At 48.0% G+C, this 19986-nt stretch overlaps 1 protein-coding gene across 1 annotated transcript; it reads left to right on the top strand.

Moving 5' to 3' along the window:
- The first annotated feature begins 95 nt into the window (after positions 1–95).
- On the top strand, positions 96–17090 carry peli3 (pellino E3 ubiquitin protein ligase family member 3). The gene is made up of 7 exons (XM_079757938.1): positions 96–410; positions 8193–8414; positions 10548–10677; positions 11046–11147; positions 11719–11973; positions 14697–14885; positions 16082–17090. The coding sequence occupies exons 2-7, from the start codon at positions 8221–8223 to the stop codon at positions 16712–16714; spliced, it is 1503 nt and encodes a 500-aa protein (XP_079614064.1). The 5' UTR covers positions 96–410; positions 8193–8220; the 3' UTR covers positions 16715–17090.
- Positions 17091–19986: the final 2896 nt, after the last annotated feature.

Here is a 19986-nt window from a genome sequence, read left to right as displayed (position 1 = left end):
GAGCACGTGACCCTTCCGACCAACGGCAGGGACGCGGTCGGTGCGAGCTCAAGAGTGTGTATGCGCGCGTGTGTGTGAGTGTGTGTGTGTGTGTGTGACTCCGCGTTTTCTCTCTATTCTCTATGTTGTTCAGAGCGCTAGGGAGATAGGCGTGACAACGGACGGGGGACGTCTGGTTCGTGACTGGTCTACCGGAGAGAGGAGTACGCATATCGTGTAGTGTGTGGCCCAGCGTATTCGATGACAGCGGAGAAGAGGCAATGCAGACCGTGCGCTCCTACGGTTGTTCTAGACGAGTCCTCATCGCCAGTGTTATTTTAACGCAACGCTTCTCGATTTCAAGGCCGTACGGGGACTGACGACCCAGGGAATCGCACAGCCACCGGACCACACTCGTCAAACATCAGCGGGTAGCCTATTTATTTTAATGTTGCCCCCCTTTTTACCCTTTGTATTCCTGTTAATAAATACTATGTTGTCTTTTAAGGGGCGGTCGGTCGTTTACCCTTTTCTCTCTCCCTTATTGTTCCCATGTTGCCAGTATGATAAGGAGTCTGAGTGGCGCTTTCATGAGGTGGTGGTGATGATGATGATGATGATGATGATGATGATGATGGTGAAGAGGAGGAGGATGATGATGGTGACGGTGATGAGGAGAATGTAGTGATTCTTGTTTTGTCTGCTCCGTGGAATCCCTTGTGTGCCCGCCTTCAGAGCTTAATTCTAGAGAGGAAAAACAACAAGTCTTCCTATAAGCTACGACGGCAAACACCTTTTGATGTCCATAGGCCTAGATAAGTGACAGATGTTGTCAGGATTAATGTTGTTGTCTGTTCTCTGTACAAGGGTCTTTGTCCTGGTTAGACAACAGTCGTCATGTTTATAACGCATCTTAAATAGTATTGTGTAATACCGTATAATGCAAGCAATTGCAATCCGCGGGGTGAAGTCGCAGACATAAACAAAACAATAGGCATAGGCTCATCGCCGAGGAGAGAGCGTAGACGTAGGCTACCATTCAACACATTGTATCTCTTTGTGTTCAACAGTGATGGAGGAACCTGTTGTGTGTGTTTTCTAATTGTATGTTTCTATGAATCGTCTCGTGTTGTCCGCGATTGTTCCGGAATGCTTATGGTTAAGCAGAGATGGGCTTTCTCGTGGTGCCACCGAGTAGGCCTAATCACTCGGAGATGTAATGCGCAAGATGGCTCAACTCTTACGCTGTTAGTTGAGGAGGGGGCACGGGGGTGTTGAACGTTGAATGACATCAATGAGGAAAGCGTTCACCTGGGGGAATGAATGACGGAGCTTTTCCGATGTAGCTCTGACTGTCACGCTCATTAGGGCCTTAGGGTGCTCCCAAGGTGGCGTCTATATTTGAGTAACACCCACAAGTGGGAACCCTGTCTAGTTTGTTATTGTCAACACAGACCTCACCTCCAAACTCCATGTACACTAGTAGCGTCAGGTTACAAACACAGAGACCAAAAAAATAACCTACCTATTATGAAACATTACACACATGTGACACACAAACCGTGGAGGGTATTGTAGTATAACAGAACCCGGGGGGAAAACGTTGAATTAACATATTATTGTGTCTGGTTTGCTGGGTGGAACTTTAGAGTACAGTTACATTCCCCTTGGCACACCCCTTATATTTTAAATACAGAGAAAATAAATTATGGTCAAATGGATGGACCAAATAATTAGGGTTAAGTGGGAGTGCGAGGGGAACACATGGAAAAAGAGGAATATTAGGGGATTTAACAGAAAAAGAAGATAAAAACAGTGTTGGGGAATGGTGTAGGAGGAGACTCATTTGATTGGGCGAGGAGGGAGTATTAATTGGGTTGCCAGTTGTGGTAGGTCTACCATAGTAGCCCTCTTGTGCCAGGGCTTTACCAGTGATGAGAGAGACCGTTAAGAACCTAAAGAAAATAAACAGTTGTCGATATGTATATAATGTCAATAGGATATATCTCAAACTATTAGTGGTAACATATTGTAGCCGCCTTAGACCATCCTAATCGCGCAAGTTCACATTCAGTTTCTCCCTGCCTAAAACTGGTCTCAAGCTCAGGCCAGTTGAAAGCCTCTCCCAAAAGGTTAGAAAACGACAGGACCAATCAGCAGTAGGGGGCGGGAGATTCAGCTCATCATGAAACTAGGAGTTTCACACAAAGAATTTAAAAAACAAGGGTGGCGCCAAAGGCAAGTGTAGCTGTCGCTGGACCAATCAAAAGCATTTTTCAGAAATGGAGTGTGTAACAAGGTTAAAAGATGATTATAAATTTGCACAGAGGGCTTTTCTCAGAAGAGGGGCCGTTTTGGCTGTACTTTCTCCCGTATTTGGCAGGAGCTGTCACTGATGTTATTTAATCCGATTGGCTGCCATTTCTTGAATGCCATAAAGCCGCACCCCTTTGTATTGATGCATCTTAATGTGTTCAGGGCGGCATTTCAATTCCTCACAACAGATGACTCTAGCCTCTGACTAATTCTACCACTGATCCCAGTGTGACATACTTCCCCCCCAGGCAAATCTCCCTGATTTCTTTAGGTTTTGGTTTGGTTTCTCCAGAGGAGAGGGGTTGTTGGTGGAGATGATGTGGAGATAAGGTGGAGGAGGGGTCGATGGAACTATCCGGAGTCAAATGACGTCAACCAACATCATTGATATCATGATGCCACGATGGATTGGCCTATTTTGAGGGATGTATCAGATTGTCGTGATGTGTCGTTCATTCCCGTAATCTTAAAGACTTGCTTGCATGGCAGTTGCTTGCATCTTCGATCGTCTCAATGGTGAATTTAAAATAAGCAATGCTTCTACCTGCTTGTCGATATATATATATATATATATATATATATATATGTTACTATTTTTAGCTCTTTTTCTCATTCAGCTGTTTTACTATCGAGTTATTTTAGTCAATGTTTATCTTTTACAAAGCGAGCTGCAATGATTTTTTTTAATTGGTACGTTATTAATGATATGGGATAGGCCTCCTACTCAAGGATGCCTTGAGGCATTGGGATTCAAACCCAGAACGTTTCGGCTGCAAGGCCAGCAGTTTAACCACTAGGGTGTATATCCTGCCCTTGTGTGCATTGAATGAATAGCGACAGCCAACCAAAACATGGTCATATTCTGGATATGTTTAGTGAAGGACTACTGCTGTACAGGCGTGTGACGCGCTCTCCATGTGACGTACATCAGTCTGCTTTGATATGCAAACCATCTCCAGGGTGCGACTACCGCTGCTTTCATCCCTACGTCTCTCTCTGGTTTTATCTGGTACAATACTCACAGTTTCAAAATTTGCCACTCACAATTTGGCAAAGATGCGCTACCCTCACATATGGAATGATCAGTGATTCCTTGACGTTCACTCAGTGGTATACAATTTACTATACTTATTCCAACTAGCTGAATTTACCCTATTTCTTGTCTGACTGACTGTACACAAGCAGGATTTAGCACACTTCTTGTCCTGACTGACTGTAGCCGAACTTAGCACACTTCTTGTCAGCAGTTTAACTACATGAATCTAGCAGAGTTTGTAGACCTGACTTATACAAGCTGAATTAAGCACCCTTTTAGTCCTGAGTTATACAGGCATAATTGACCACTTCTTGTTCTGACTTATACAAGCTGAATTTAGCAAACTTCTAGTCCTGAATAATATTCCTTGTCCTTACTTATAGGCATTCTGTACTGAGTTCAGGATACATTTTCTCACTTTGTAAGTCGCAGAGAGGTTCTCTTGCAGTAATTCCCATAGGGCTTAAAGCTAATGCCTACTATATAGATATAGTGTTAAAATAAGCAGAGGGGCCTGGGTTAGAATTGTGTGTTGGTGTACCGGGCCCTTCTTTGTGGTGCTGAAGCGTGCATTGTGTTTCAGGGCCAGTATTTTAGGGAGTCTCACATTATTGCAGCATAATTCTTGATGTAATACTCTTATTTTGGGATATTTTGGATATGAGAACAGTAACAACTGCCTTGCCTTCATCCGTCATTCGTCCATAATTAGAATCGTATTAAAACAAAAAAATTACATGGGAAAATGTGATATAAACTACAAAAATAGGAATGCAATAATAAACCATAAACGTGTGTGTGTGGGTCTGTGGGTGTGTGTGTGTGTGTGTGGGGGTAGGTGGTACTACTATGGAGTGTGATTTAGCACAGTAAAAACAGCCGTGGTTCACTGTGTTATGGTGGGATACGATGTGTGTGTACTGGGTTTCCTGAGACCTGTTCCAGTGCAGTCCTCCTCACCCAGCCTCTTCTCTCACTGTGGACCATAGTGTTATTTTCTTTTCTTTCATCTCGCTTCCTTCTATTATCCTCTCCTCCTCCTCCTCCTCCTCCTCCTCCTCCTCCTCCCCCTCCTTTGTCTTCCATTGTCAGGTGGCTCTTTGTTTTTTCCCTCTCTCGCTCCTCTCCCTCTCCCCTCTCTCTCCATCGTGTCTTTCTCAAGCTACGTCTCTCTCTCTTCCATCCTTGTTTCCTCCAAGAAGAAACCTCTCTCTCTCTCTCTCTCTCTCTCTCTCTCTCTCTCTCTCTCTCGCCCCACCCCTAGGACGTGGCTGTGGGTTGATTAGAAAATGCGTGGCACACAGAAGCAGGCCATCCATCACCCTGCCAAAAGCACCGGCATGGACGCGCCTGGCGGCACTCGTAGCTCGGCCACGTGCACAGACACAAAGAGACCCCCACACACACACTCACTCTGGGCAGTCTCTCTCTCTCTCTCTCTCTCTCTCTCTCATCCTTTCTCTCTCTCATCGCCTCTCTCTCCTATTCTGGTATAATCGATGTGTTCCATGGGGTCTTATCTCTAGCCTCGTAGAAACTAATGGCTCGACATGGCTTGATTCACCTGTACGCTACCATATTCCCCGTCCTTCCCTCCCTTCCTTCCATCATCTCCCACCCTTTACTTCCTCTGGCTCTCCAGAGTCTTCCACTGTTGAGATGATGATGATGGTGATGTACATTATCACATGATCCACTATTATTACCCCTCTTTCCTTCCTGAACCTCCTCCCAGTGTAGGGAGAGAGAGAGATAGAGAGAGAGACACGCATGCACACACGCACGCACACAATCATGCGCGCGCACACACACACACAGGATGACACTGATAGGAGGGGGGGGGGCTGATTAAGTGTGGCTAAAAGGTCATGGTTTTAGCTCCAACCCTGCATTTTCTTATACACACACATCGCACACGGTGTCCTTCCCATGATGCCCTCACCGTTGTTCTCAATCCTCATGAGCCACTCACACCCAGACCACCTTCCCCACCCCCCATCTGCCTGCTCAATATCCGGGGGAGGGCTGATGGAGAGCAATAGAGCTAATGAAATGGCAGCCGGCTCCCTGCCATCCGTCATCGGATTATGAGGAGAGGTGTTCAGTTCGTTGGGGGCCGTTTGGCATCTCCAAGTTGACTTGTGGGTAATGTAGTCCTGTCCTAGAATACAAAGTACCCTTACGGCAGTCTCATCATTATCTCTTAATCCCTGTGTGTGTGGAGGATTGTGAAGCCCCTTAAACACTGCAATTGTGACAGTGAAACAATAGTCAAGGTGAATAAGAAGATTCTTTTTTTTTTACGAGTCACTCCATTCCGAAAACTTTCGTGGGAGCTCCATACTGCGGAGCTGTGTGTTGCAGAGCCCGCCCTTGTAAAAGCTTTGCGGCCTGTTATTTAATCTCTGCAACAGAGAGGAAGAACAAAGCTCCCACGGCGTGTGCGCGCGTTTGTGTGTGTGTGTGTGTGTGTGTGTGTGTGTGTGTGTGTGTGTGTGTGTGTGTGTGTGTGTGTGTGTGTGTGTGTGTGTGTGTGTGTGTGTGTGTAGGTGGCTCTCTCTCGCCCACTTTTGATTAATAATAGGTTGTGGGAGCTGGTGTTTAAAACGTTTGAGTTAGAACCAGGGCCTTTCTGTTTGACGTGCGTGCGAAGATCAAGGCTGAAGCCGTAATGGTGATCCATGCGAGGACGCGACCAGTCGGAAAGGGGATTCAAACTCTTGTCGCTTTCCTTCTACTATCGGGGAAGAGAATAGTTTTAATTATTGAATGACTGCGTGCGTGGGTCTCTGTGTTTGTGTGCGTGTGCGTGCGTGCGTGCGTGCATGTGTGTCTATGATAGTGAGGTTGGCATGTGCACATGGAGCGAGAAAGTCTGTGTGTGTTCAGTGAGAGTGCGTGAGTGTGTGTGTCTGTGTGTGCTTTAATTAGCAGCTACCTGAGAACACTCTGAAGTGGCACGCCAATAAAAGAAACGCTGGGCAAATGAATGCCAATAATATCGTGGCATCAGCGCCGCCCTTCCTGCTGGGCCCTTCCTATCCCTCTGGGGGGAAGTCGCCGATGGCGTTGTTAAGACTCCCGGAGATACAGACAGCTAGTCGATTGGTGGTTAGCTGTGAAAGCTTTCCAAATGGCAGCGCTTATCGAGAAAGGGGTTGGGGATGCTTCCGGTGCCCTGTTGTCCTCCACTTCCTCCTCACGTCAAAGACCTCGTTTCTTTCTTTTTTTCATTTGCGGCTGTTTCCAAAATGGGTCCCAGAAGCTCAATTTGAACACTTCCACACAAAGGGAGGAAATCACCTCTGAGGTTATGATAGGTGCTGGAGCCGGGGGGGAGCAGATGTACAGGGTTTGTTTAGCAACACAGTGAGGGGAAATAAAGGGCTGAGAGCCATGGGTCGGTCCTGTTGTTGTTGTTTTTAGTGATGGTGTCATTATAGGAAGCAAGGTGATGCCCTGTAAATGCCCTGGGTAGACAGAACTCACAGCACTTGATTGGTATTGTTGTTGTTCCAGCGGTGTTGGGACAGTAATGACACACATTAGGACCACCGTCTTCTGCTGATCTTTGGGTTAGTGGACGAATGGGCTGGATTCGGTTCTGGAAGTTTAGAAATGATTATATTTAATGGTAATACAACTCGCTTACGCAGTCCTTGCATTAATGCTAATTCAAATCTGGCTCGTACCTTTTATCAGACTCATCTTCATAAAACTTAGGGATTTCGCAATTCAGTTCAATTCAGTCTCAATGGTGGTTTCTGGTCAGAGCTGAGGAGAATTCAGATCGGTATTATAAAAAAACATGTATTATCTTTCTTTTATGGTGGGAGAGGGTTCTGTGAGGTTTTACAATGCAGAATAATGTGGTTGATTCACCCTAAGGTAGGGCCGGAAGAGAGATGCCTCGGTTGTGTTAGTGTTTTCACCCAGAGAACCTTGCACTGTGAGGCACGAAACGTTAATGAGAATTGTCCACAGATGCTCCTTGTTTGCATTGGGAACACTTTGTTATTCAAATAGTTTTTCCACTGTGTGTGCCTGCGTCTGCGTGGTTTTTGTGTGTGTGTGTATGTGTGTGTGTGCGTGTGTCTCTCTCACTCTATCGTTCTCACAATCTCTTCATGGCCAAAAACATCGCATTTGCATAGTCAAAACATTGTTGTTATCCATATGATTTACATAAAACATTTTTGAAGTATTTGACATTAATAGGGGATTATCTCTCTGTCTCTGTCTCTCTTGCTGTCTCTCTCTCTCTTTCTCTCCCCCTTCCTCTCTCTCTCACTCTCTCTCACTCTCTCTCTCTCCCCTTCCTCTCTCTCTCGCTCTCTCTCTCCCCTTCCTCTCTCTCTGTCTCTCCCCTTCCTCTCTCTCTCTCTCTCTCCCCTTCCTTCCTCTCTCTCTCTCTCGCTCTCTCTCTCTCCCCTTCCTCTCTCTCTCTCTCTCTCTCCCCTTCCTCTCTCTCACTCTCTCTCACTCTCTCTCTCCCCTTCCTCTCTCTCTCGCTCTCTCTCCCCTTCCTCTCTCTGTCTCTCCCCTTCCTCTCTCTCTCTTTCCCCTTTCTTCCTCTCTCTCTCGCTCTCTCTCTCTCCCCTTCCTCTCTCTCTCTCTCTCTCCCCTTCCTCTCTCTCTCGCTCTCTCTCCCCTTCCTCTCGCTCTGTCTCTCCCCTTCCTCTCTCTCTCTCTCTCCCCTTCCTCTCTCTCTCACTCTCTCTCACTCTCTCTCTCTCCCCTTCCTCTCTCTCTCGCTCTCTCTCTCCCCTTCCTCTCTCTCTCTCTCTCTCTCCCCTTCCTCTCTCTCTCTCTCTCTCTCTCCCCTTCCTCTCTCTCTCTCTTCCCCCCCCCCCGCCTACAGCTGTGGGCCCCTGTCGCGGCCGGAGGGGATGGTTTTGGAGGGTAGCTCGGAGGCCCTTTGTCCCGCCCCGTCTCTGGAGCTGCGCCCGTCCTGCAACAACACCAAGAGCCAGCCGTCGCCGCCGCCCCCGCTGCCCCTCGGAACCTCCGGCCCGCAGCCGCACGACCCCGTCTTCCCCGGCGACAAGGAGCCCGTCAAGTATGGGGAGCTCGTCGTCTTAGGGTGAGTGCCCCCTCCCAATCGCTGTATCTCCGACCCCCCCCCCCCCCCCCCCCACACACCCCCAGCCAGCAGTGGCACACAGTCATGGTTCGGAAGAGAGTCAATAAGGTCCTTTGTGCTGGGGAGTTTGGTGGTTTTGCATTGGAAATTAGGTAGACATTTTAATGACATTGAAATTATTTTTTGGGGGAAATTGCGGTTCATATTTGTATCGTGGCGCCGAAGGCTAATAAGATTGTATTGTTAATACAGAGCAAAGCTCACAGAGCGAAACCGTGGCGTGGCATTTTCTTTTCCCGATTGCTTCGTAAAGGACTGAAGTCTCTTTTGAATGTTAGGATTGAAAATCATTATTCGGCATTCGTCCCGACGCGGCATTGTGCCTTGGGCACAAGTTAACAATCCATACATGCGTACGTTCATTTAAACTGGAGAAGCTCCCAAACAGAAAGCGAAAGTGCTGCAGTGCTGTAGTGTAAAAAAACAACAACTGTAGAGAATGCAGAGTAGCTTCAGAGATAAGAAATGCAAGGCAAGTCATTTTTTTATTGTGTTTATTTATTTTATTAGCACAAACCGTTACAGGGCACATCATATATCAGGGTACTTCCTAAAACACTTTTCACTTTTTACGTTTCTAAAGTTCCACAACCATTATACGTATGACTCAAACGTTGTTTTGTCAGTCACAGGTACAATAGCGTATCGAATGATATTGCTAGAGTCATATTGGAAAAATCCTGCAGATAACTTCAATTTAATTAACCTGGATCTTGTTTTTTGAGAGCCCTCTCCTGAAATAGGTTATTTTATTAAATAAGACCAACTGGGTGTCGGAGTCTCTGTACAGTCAGACAATCAGACTAATCATTGCAAATGAGCCACGGCGTGTTGGGGTGAAAAAGCACGCTAACGTCACTGTCTACCCCGTTTTGTTGGTCAGTGAGCCAGAACATAGCTTAAACAGCTCAAAGTCATCGCTTGGAAACCATGACACAAATAAACACAGACAGGGAGAAACCACAAGGGATGTCTCACAAAAGCAATGTGTGTGAGGGAGATTTGGAAGATGGCGTGTTAAGGTATGTCCGGATTACGCCATTACTGGATCAGGATTATGAGATGCTTCATTTGGCGTTGTATCAAGCTTTGAGTATTTCTAAACAATCATTCATCTATCCTTTTTATTTTCTTAATAGTATCAGAATGTCGTTTGATTTAAAAGTACTCAAAACATGTGCATGTGAAAAATCCCAAATGACTTGGAAAATTAAACACGTCACAACTTCTGCTTTTGTTTCTCCCTCTGAGAACATTTGGTTGTCTGAAAGCAATTTGGTTCCTTTGCGCCCTGTCCATTGTTGCAGATTATCAGTTACACGAGGCGGACATTTAAATCCCTCCTGTTGGTGACCTGAGGGTTGCTTTTAAAAGCACGCCATGTGTTGGCGCGGTACACTCCGGCGGGGAGACGGGGCTATTCAAAGAGGGGAAACGCCACGCTCTCTTGCATTATGGTGCAGATCTAGAAGGTGTTGCAAGATGCAACACCTTGGAATATGAATAAGGCTCATGCATTTCAATCTGGGCCTATTGGATGACACCATCCTATAGTCATAACTACGTTGGCTACAAAGGGCCGGTCGGAGGCAGATCTACCCCACCCTGAGGCCGGGGGGGGGGGGGCTGGTTGAGGAAACCCCCGTCCCGCTCCTGAAGAAGACAACACCCATCCCACCCCGGAGGAGTTTCGATTTGTAGAAAACAAAAATAGAACTGTAGTCAATACTCATGGGACGAATACAGATTGATCCTATTCACAAGAACGCGTGCGTTGCACGCCGTTAAAAATAAACATCTACAAAGTCACAAAGAGCTCCTAAACGCTTTTGCATTTCAATGTGGGCAGTTTGAATCAAATCATTGTATAGTCATAACTACATGAGCTACAGACCTCACACTTTAGTAGGCTGTCCTTTTCTGGAACCGAAACAAGACACATAATCCTTCAGCCTGACCCTAAGGTGCAGAAAGTGGAGGTGTGCGTTCACGTTACAGTCTTCCTTTCCTCTGCCCACGACGCCACGGACTCCCCCACCGCCCACCCCCACCCCTTTGCGTTTGCGTCCTCAGGCACAACGGCTCGCTGTCCAATGGCGACAAGGGGCGACGGCGAAGCCGCCTGGCGCTGTACAAGAGGCCGAAGGCCAACGGCGTCAAGCCCGACGTCATCCACAACATCTCCACCCCCCTGGTGTCCAAGGTGAGGCCGGCCACCAGCCGGAGGTGGTTGATGGGAGGAAACGGGGCCTTTAATGGAGGAAATGATAAGCAAAGGTGGGCCGCTTGTGGTAAAGGAACCAGCTGTGGTCCTTTAAGCCGTTGTCGGTTCTGATTGAAACCCGAACCTGCGATAACTGATTAACGGACGCGCTAGCTGTGACGATTGGGCAGAGGGGAGTTTTATATTTGGCTAAATGATTTAGTAATTATGATCAAATATTTTGTTCTCTGTTGAAGTTCATGTAATGATGATTATGAATAGAATGACGATAATGAAAACAACACAGCTGCCCATGAAGACCGAGGATAACGTGTGTGTGTGTGTGTTGCGTTTTGCCACATCAACAGGCCCTCAGCAACAAAAGCCAGCACAGCATCTCGTACACACTGTCGCGGAGCCATTCTGTCATTGTGGAGTACACCCATGACACCAACACAGACATGTTTCAGGTGAGCGTCACACACACACACAAACAAACACTCACACTCACACACGCAAAGAGGCCATGGGGGAACCCATGCCGGTTCTTCCAGGTAGGTTACCCACATATCACACTGACTTCATTATACTGTATCACGTGTTACTATGTTACTATGCAATGCTATTCTGTAATGTTTTCATGGGTTTTACCCATTAACATTAACAATGCCACTCCTCATTGTGGGTATAGATGTATTTCTCTATCTTTCCATTTTCTTTTTTAGTCTTATTATTCCTTTTTATAAAATATCCCCAACACTCTCGTACTTTCCGCTGTGCCAGCCCCATGTCCCGTCTGGCATTAATAAAGTACCCCCCTTTTCCCAGAGGCCCTCATCGTGGAACCAACACAGGTGCCGCTCATCACACTGACTACGACTCCTCTCTCCTCTACGTAGTGGGGCCCGTTCGGTGGGCTCGGCCTCACTGGTTCAGTGGGCTTACCCCCCGAGCCCACCTCCCACACCCTGATGCGTGGAAGGGAGTGTTACGGGTCAACTGAAGCCCTAACTCACCAGGTCTTGTCCTCCTCTCCGGCAGATTGGCCGGTCCACCGAGAACATGATCGACTTTGTGGTGACGGACACGGCGGGCGGCGGCGGCGGCGGCGGCGGAGGCAGCGGAGGGGTGGGCCAGGGCGCGGCGGGGGAAGGGGTGGGAGGTGGCGGAGGTGGGCAGTCGGCCCAGAGCACCATCTCGCGCTACGCCTGCCGCATCATGTGCGAGCGGAGCGCGCCGTACACCGCCCGCATCTACGCCGCAGGCTTCGACTCCTCCAAGAACATCTTCCTGGGGGTGAGTGGGGGGGAGGGCGTCGGGAGGATGGCGTCACATTGGGTCCGGTTATATAAAGCAATATGATGTTGCGTATGGTGTCACATGTGTGACGTGGTTCATATGATGTCATGAGTGTGGTGTTGCGTATGATGTCATGAGTGTGATGTCATGAGTGTGATGTTCATGTTGAATGTGCCCAATGCTACCGTGGATTATAAAGCAGTTTACAAAGACAAGTTTTATAGATAGAAATATAGAGAGCTTGATATTTGATTCAACTATGAGTCGTCTATGTTTTAAGTCTAGTGGTTTCACTTTGAAAATGAACCTCCTGTTATCTGCAATTTATGTTTAACAATCGGAACCTAGGAAATATAAAAAAAAAAGCAATATGACAGAATATGACAAAAACATTCGTACCATAAATAACCGGTGCCAAATTTCTGCTCATCCAAAAATATCTAAGTGCATTTCCTCCGTTTTCCGAACGAAAATCCCCATTCTTTAAAAAGAGAAAAAGGACAGCAGAGGTTTCGACACCAATTCAACGGCAAGGCAAACCGTGCGAGACATGCACCTCGCCAAACAAAGCACGCCCTACCCTGGTTTGCAAATATCCTGTCAAAAGTCATTTGGCCAACGCCATACAGCCGGAGGGGTATGGGGGGTGGGGGGTAGCAGCACATAAGGCAAGTCTCTACGGTATCGATATTGGATCTAAACGTTAGACACGGCCTAACGACGCGTGAATTTTGTTATATGCGTCGTTAGGAACCACAACTTGATCAGACTTGTGTGTCGAAGTTGCGTCGCCTCTGATGGGGAGTCAGATCCGCGGGGGCAGCAGGTATTTCTAGTTTCATCTTTCCCTGCGTAGATCGCTGTGTCAACTCAAACACTCTCCGGGAACATTTGAAGGGGAGGAAAGGGGAGCTGTACCGTAGTGTCTCTGGTGCTTCCTGGTACACAGTGTCAAGAGCGGGATGGTGATGAGGATGAGGAACGGTACAATGGCACTCATCAGAAAATGAGACCTTTGTATAAGGAGGTTCATGTGCGGTTGCCAGGTGACCTTGGCGTTAAAAGCGGCATAACATCTTTATGCATTTGTATTTTGGGGAGGCGTTTCTTCTCGGTCCGATGATTGGATGGTAAGCTTACGGGGCCAAGATGTCGGGGGAGATACGAGCGAGGATGACATAAGAACATAAACGGGTTAAACAAAATGACACACAACTTACTGGGGATGGAAAAAAACGGTCAAGAAATGGTCATCTACCATGATGCATCAACAACAAGTTCAGCTCTAGTGCTGTCTTTCAATGATGCATGCAATAGTGTTGACCAACATGAATGCATGTATACGTCCCTGCTGGCAAACAGGGCCGGCCGCTATGCTGGGTGTATACTGTACACAAGCAAACTATATATACCGATGAAGAAAGGTATACCAGCTAAAAACCAAGCAGGCCAACAGAAACCAGTATTTGACAGGAATGTAGCTTAATAGCCACTTTGCTGGCTCTTGTGTAAGCGAGGAAGCCAGGAAAACACACGCACACACACACACACAAACACACCGTCACAGACACACACATCGTCACACACACACACACACACACCTACACACACTCCCTTTAACGGCTGAAACAGAGCATTGTCATTCAGGGGATGGCACCCATTGCCAAGCTCCACAATAAGCACTATCAGAATAGGCGCAAATAGTCAGCAGGAATCTCTTTTTTTTTCCTCCGGAAAACACGAACAAAACGGTTCGTCTGGTAACGGGATGACATCACCGCACCACAGATATGAGGCTTACATCATCCCCTGTTGTACTTGTGTGTGTCCCCTCGGGGTAAGGTAGGATGGGGGGGGACTTAAGTGTGATGTCTACAGGTTAGGCTGATGTCATAGCCTTGGCGGTGACGCCATCTCATGCAACATGCATGGGCCGTAGAACTAGGGCAGGAGGGGAACAGCACCGCGAGCAGCTCACGCAGTACAGGCCAGCGGAGGGTATAAATGATAAATGATCGGAGCCCCCTTAAGAAGGAGCCTAGATGTATCACCCCCTCAAAAAAACAACACCAACACACATAAGCATACACACACACACACACCGTTCCCCCGCATAGGTTGGCAGTCAAGCCGCCTGGGTCTGGGTAAGGTATAGAGCGAGGAGGGGGGAAGGGGCTGCAGATGATTGAAACCAGTGCAGCGAGTGAGAGAGAGAGAAAGTGACGGCTAATGAATGACAAAGGAGGCCAAAAAGAACGATTCGCACGATCCCCCGTTGGTGCTTATTGTGTTCTGTGTCAACATGGCTGTGCCACTCCCCGAAAGCAAAAGAACGACGTTCATGTGCTCTTTTTGTCCGTCGGGGGGGATGTACCTCTACCTCGCTGCTGCGGTCAGCATTGTGGTCAATTTGTGCAGTGCTAAAAATAGCGACGCACGCATAGAAATCCACCTCATTCAGCTGTTTTCTGCTAGCGTCGCCACCGCTAGCATAGCCGTTAGCTCTGCGTTTTGCTCACAGCTTTCTATTTCCGTGCTGCCTCTCCATCACTCACTGGGCTGACCTTGAGGTTCGACGTGTACGTGTACGTGTGTGTGTGTGTGTGTGTGTGTGTGTGTGTGTGTGTGTGTGTGTGTGTGTGTGTGTGTGTGTGTGTGTGTGTGTGTGTGTGTGTGTGTGTGTGTGTGTGTGTGTGTGTGCCGGGCGGTCCCCCGCTCAGGAGCGAGCCGCTAAGTGGAGGACCTCCGACGGCCTGATGGACGGCCTTACCACCAACGGGGTGCTGGTCATGCACCCAGCGGGAGACTTCGTGTCCGAGCCGGCGCCGGGCGTGTGGCGGGAGATCTCCGTGTGTGGGAACGTCTTCGCCCTGCGGGAGACTCGCTCGGCCCAGCAGCGGGGGAAACTGGTAAAGAACACGCCGCCGATGGTTTCACTGGTTGACCCCGTTGACCCCGTCTTCATATCTGTGGAAATGTTTGTGAACATTGGGTCCGGTTATATTATTTAGTTTCCCATATTATTTCCTAATTTCCCATTTCTTTTACCTGTTGGGACATAAACAAGTCAACAATATGAGAATTAAGGGGATATTACAGGCAAAGTACAGAAATGGGAAACTTTATGAGAAATTAGGAAATAATATGGGAAATTCAATAATATAACGACCAAATTTTCTACTGGGTTACATTTCCAACCCCAAATTTAGCTTTTTTTAATATGTCTGCTTCCAGACTAAGTAGTTTTGACCCAATCAACTCATGGCAGTGATGTTAACGTCCCAATGAACACATCATCACTCTGCTATACACTGAGTTATTAGTGGCTGTTTGCTAGTTTGTATAAACCAGAGGCCTATGAGACCTTTGTTTTCTAAAATGGATCATCAAATATCTGTAGCTCATGAGCTATATCTATAAGTTGTGAGCTATAGCTCATAAGCTATAGATATTAGAAAATCAATTTTGGCAATCTCCTGCGACTCCACATGCAAATCAGGGAAACCAATAGGGGTCACGTACCCAAGGTTCGGAACCAGTCACCATGCATGTGTGAAAAGTCATCACGCTGAGAGGTTCTGTAGGCAGGATTTAACCTCTATTAGTTGATGGTTTGTCATTTGTCAGCCTGTGGTGGTTACAACTTTTGAGCAGTCTGGGCCTGCCTCTGTATGGGACATGGGCTTTCAGAAGTAGATTAGAATAAGTGTATTTATACAGTGGCCGGTCTACACAGTGTTGATTTGAAACCTTTTACAGACACTTTTTCACAGTTTACTACCGCTGGCCGAGTCCGAGTGTTTGCCAACTCCGCGCTGACAGAACCATGCCTGCAGTCGCATGATCGATCAAAACAATCACACCGCGAAAAAGATACAGATCTAACGTCTGGACGCGGGACTAGTTATCGTCGGGATCTCCTCTTACGCCTCTTTCCCCCTCTCGCCCCTCGCCTAGAGTAAAAGTCGGAATAACAAAAATGAGTGCGAGACCATCTCCCATCATTTTCCTATACCTCCTATTTCCAGATTTCTCTTTTATTCCCTCCCGTCATTTTTTCCACTCCTCCCTTTCCTCGATTTCACACGCTCTCCATTGTTCCCAGGTGGAGAACGAGTCCAACACCCTGCAGGACGGCTCCCTGATCGACCTGTGCGGCGCCACCCTGCTGTGGCGGACCTCGGCGGGCCTGCGGCGCACGCCCACCCTGAAGCAGCTGGAGTCTCTGCGGCAGGAGCTGAACGCGGCGCGGCCCCAGTGCCCCGTGGGCTTCAACACGCTGGCCTTCCCCAGCCTGGCCCAGCGCGAGGTCGTGGACAAGAAGCAGCCCTGGGTGTACGTCAACTGCGGCCACGTGCACGGCTACCACAACTGGGGCTACCGCAAGGATAAGACCCCGGCGGCCGGCGGGGTCCCCGGGCTCGGGGGCACGGCGCCGGCCGGCCTCGGGGGCCCGGGCTCCGGGGCCGACCGGGAGTGCCCCATGTGCCGGCGGGTGGGGCCCTACGTGCCCCTGTGGCTGGGCTGCGAGGGGGGGCTGTACCTGGACGCGGGCCCCCCCACGCACGCCTTCTGCCCGTGCGGCCACGTGTGCTCGGAGCAGACGGCGTCGGGCTGGAGCCAGATCCCGCTGCCGCACGGCACGCACGCCTTCCATGCCGCGTGCCCCTTCTGCGGCACCTGGCTGACCGGGGAGCAGGGCCACATCAAACTCATCTTCCAAGGCCCCGTCGACTGAGCCCCCCCCTCCCCCCTCCCACCATCCCCACCCAACCTCCCCCCCCCCCCCCCCCCCCCCGGTTCATAAAGAGAGGGAGGAGGGCAGGGAGGAACGGCACAGAGACAACGAAGACGGCGACAGCGGCGGCGGCGGTGGAGGAGAGAAAGACCTCCAGGAGGGATTATACAGGCTGGAGGGCTCTGGAGGAGCAGATATAAATACCGGGACAAAGGGACTGTTGTGAGAAGGACTGCTGTAGTAATCGGCCCCCCTGAAAGAAGACGAAACAAGCATAGCAAAACGACGCCAAGGTTACAATGAAAGGGAATTCATGACGGAGATGTTGGTTGTACTGGAGAAATATGTAAATAAACTGTGGCTAAATGAAAAAGAACGCTTGCCTGCCTGACGTCTTTTGTTGTCGTTTTTGTTGTTGATGTCGAGGCGATGCCCGAACAAAGACAGGCTTCCTGCATTCTAGCTGTAGTGTTGGCAGGCGTCTTGAAAGAAATAAATATATATATTTATACACACATTACAGTATAAATAGGCTCCACCCACATACACTCCAGGGGGCGTAGCCAGCACACGGCTCACTGTAGCCCCTGAGGAGTGTCTGTGCAGCAGTCTGCAGCGCCGCCACCGCCGCGCTATAAATAACTCAAGGTCATCAACCACCCTACCCCCTCAGTAGGGGGGGCGGGGGGGAGCAATGGGGGAAGAGGGAGATATATGGGGGAGAGGCCGTGGAGAGAGAAAGGGGGTGGAGAGAGATCGAGATGTGTGGGTAGGGATAGAGAATCGAAGGGATGATAAGGGAGAAATACCATACCTCCTTTTTCTAAACAGATATATTCTCCATCACTTTTCTATTTCTCTTTTTATTTGATATTCTCTCAATTTTTCTATGCCTCCTCTTTCTCGATTTTTTTATTCTCTCAATCGTTTTCCTATTCATTTTTCTAGATTTTTTATCATCATTTTTATTTAATATTTTTCTCTAACAATTTCTCAATTTTCCCCAATTTCCTTTAATTCCTTTTCCGCGATTTTTTATTGTCTCCATGATTTTTCAGAAGTCGGTCAGGCGGGACTAGAACCCGAGACTTCAAGGCTGAGAGTCAAGGGCTCTTTCCGTTGCATCACCAATACACACAACTACAATTGGGTCTGCAGTTATATAATATGACATTAATAGGACAATCAGGCCTACAAAATTCTTAACAATTCCATACTTACCAACCTGAGTGGACCTTGAACAGCTCCGTCTGTTGCTCCACCAAGACAGCGTCTACAATGTGCTTCGAGGTTATAATTGACTTTCAATACACATGGCTTTAACTTTCTACAACGATCAAAGTTGATGGGACTTGACTCCAGGACATCCAAAGACCTCAATCCACTTCACAAAGATGCTGACAAGAGGTCGGAGGTTCACAAGAATCAATTGAACATGTTTTGAACATGTTTTTATAGATTGATACAGTCCATTGGTTGACCATTTTACTCATGGTCTCGAGCACGAATTTCAAAAATAAGCAGGACTGGGGATGTGGTTATTAAGACAAATAATAAATTATAATATAAATTATTTGTCTGATTACATATACATAATTGCATACTTCTTTGGTGCGTTTTCTTACACAAATTAGTCTGACATTTTCATTAATTGATGATTGACAGCACGAGGGTGTACATCGATATTTTTCCATCATTTTATTATATATATATTTATAATATGTACAGAAAAACAAAACAGTATGATCAAACTCAGCAGTGAGACAGTGCACCAAAAGAAAGTGAAAAAGCCAAACTGAAAAGAGAGCGAGCTAGAGAGCAAGCAGAGAGAGAGAGAGAGAGAGAGAGGTGACAGGACGGCTGTCGTCCGGTCTAGTGCGTGGTATGATAACAAACACCGACATGTTCCTTTGTATTAAATCATCAGACAACAACAACAAACTTGTCATTGACGCAAACGACTCAATAAATAAAAAAAAGGTAAGACGAAATTTTTTAAGAAAGCCTTAGTGAATATCCATCATAAATCACATTCATAAGTAAATCCAATCCCCCCCCACTGAAGCGCACTCCTTCAGAAAAGCCTGGGCATTCACAGCCCCTCCAAAAGGCCCCATTCATCCCAGTTCCTCCCCAGTCTCCCCCTGTATGCTGTGATGGAGCCGACACACATTTTCCTCGCATTAGTTATTAATGAATATATTAAAACCGCAAGAATAGCGAATACTTTTTTTCTAAAGAAAACATTCAAAAATCAGAAAGAGGGATGTGCACTCACTAAGGTGTAAATGTCTATGCTTTGATTGTGGGCCTCAAGGTGTCTGTCTGTTTAGTATTCAACCTGACTTGGAGGAATACCGGAGAAACTGTGGCGATAAGCACAGGAATGTTAAACAAACGAAGCCTCCTGATCGCTCCAGCCTGAACCCGAACTACTGAAGACCTTTTCCTCCACACACTCGGAAACACAACGTCAGCTCAAGCGGTCCCAGGGGGGCTTTCGGAGGTTTACAAAGAAAAGGAGCTGTCTTTTGAGTCCCACCCCCCCCTGTTTGCTCATTATGTACAGCAAAGGAGTGCCATAGGTGAAACGGTTAGCATGGTTAGCCTTACTCGCATAAAATAGACCAAAATGTACAGCCACTCTTTTTTTTCTTTTTTAAGTCTAGGTGCCAAGGCTTCTATCCGGACGTACACTTAACTTTAAATAAGAGGGGTGGAAGCTAGTTTGAGCGAAAAACTAAAAAGACACTCAACACGTTTGCCCTCACTTGACACCTCAGTCTCCTAGAAGCTGAAGTTGCACTTTGCCGCAGTGGCACAGCACGCAGCAAGGTGGACTCCTTAATCCTTCCCCAAGACGTTCTCCAAGTTATTCTAGGGAGGAAGGAGGAGGGAGAGGAGGACAGGTCAATGAGTGTCACATAAGGTGCCAGTGAGGGAGGTGGACAGGAGCCGTCCCTAGGGGGCGGTTTTGGGGGGGGGGGGAAATCATATCCGGTCTTCAAAAGCCCAGACCAGTCAGTCCCCGGAACCACTTTGCCGCGAATCGAGTCGATCCCGACACACGCACACGCGCCCGGCTAACCCGAGCCAGGGGGACATTCACAGAGCGGCCGACAGCTCCCGTTACACTGCTGCTCGGGCCAACGCACCCTGCCACTGCCCCGTCCACCAGGAGGAGCCGGCGAGCAGCAGCCCGCCTCTTGAGGAGGATACAAAAGCACCCAAAACAAATAAATAACAATCCCAATCTAAAGGCCCCTGAATGC

Source organism: Pollachius pollachius (assembly GCF_949987615.1).
Source record: "Pollachius pollachius genome assembly, chromosome: 20".
Classification (NCBI taxonomy): Eukaryota; Metazoa; Chordata; class Actinopteri; order Gadiformes; family Gadidae; genus Pollachius; species Pollachius pollachius.
The sequence above is the reverse complement of the archived record's forward strand: the minus strand, read 5'-3'. Positions and strand labels throughout refer to the sequence as shown.

Excerpts from the sequence above, each read along its gene's own strand:
- peli3 (XM_079757938.1), top strand. The coding sequence starts at position 8,221 with ATGGTTTTGGAGGGTAGCTCGGAGGCCCTTTGTCCCGCCCCGTCTCTG. Across the intron at positions 10,678-11,045 it reads CCACCCCCCTGGTGTCCAAG|GCCCTCAGCAACAAAAGCCA; the intron begins GTGAGGCCGGCC and ends CCACATCAACAG. Across the intron at positions 14,886-16,081 it reads CCCAGCAGCGGGGGAAACTG|GTGGAGAACGAGTCCAACAC; the intron begins GTAAAGAACACG and ends CATTGTTCCCAG.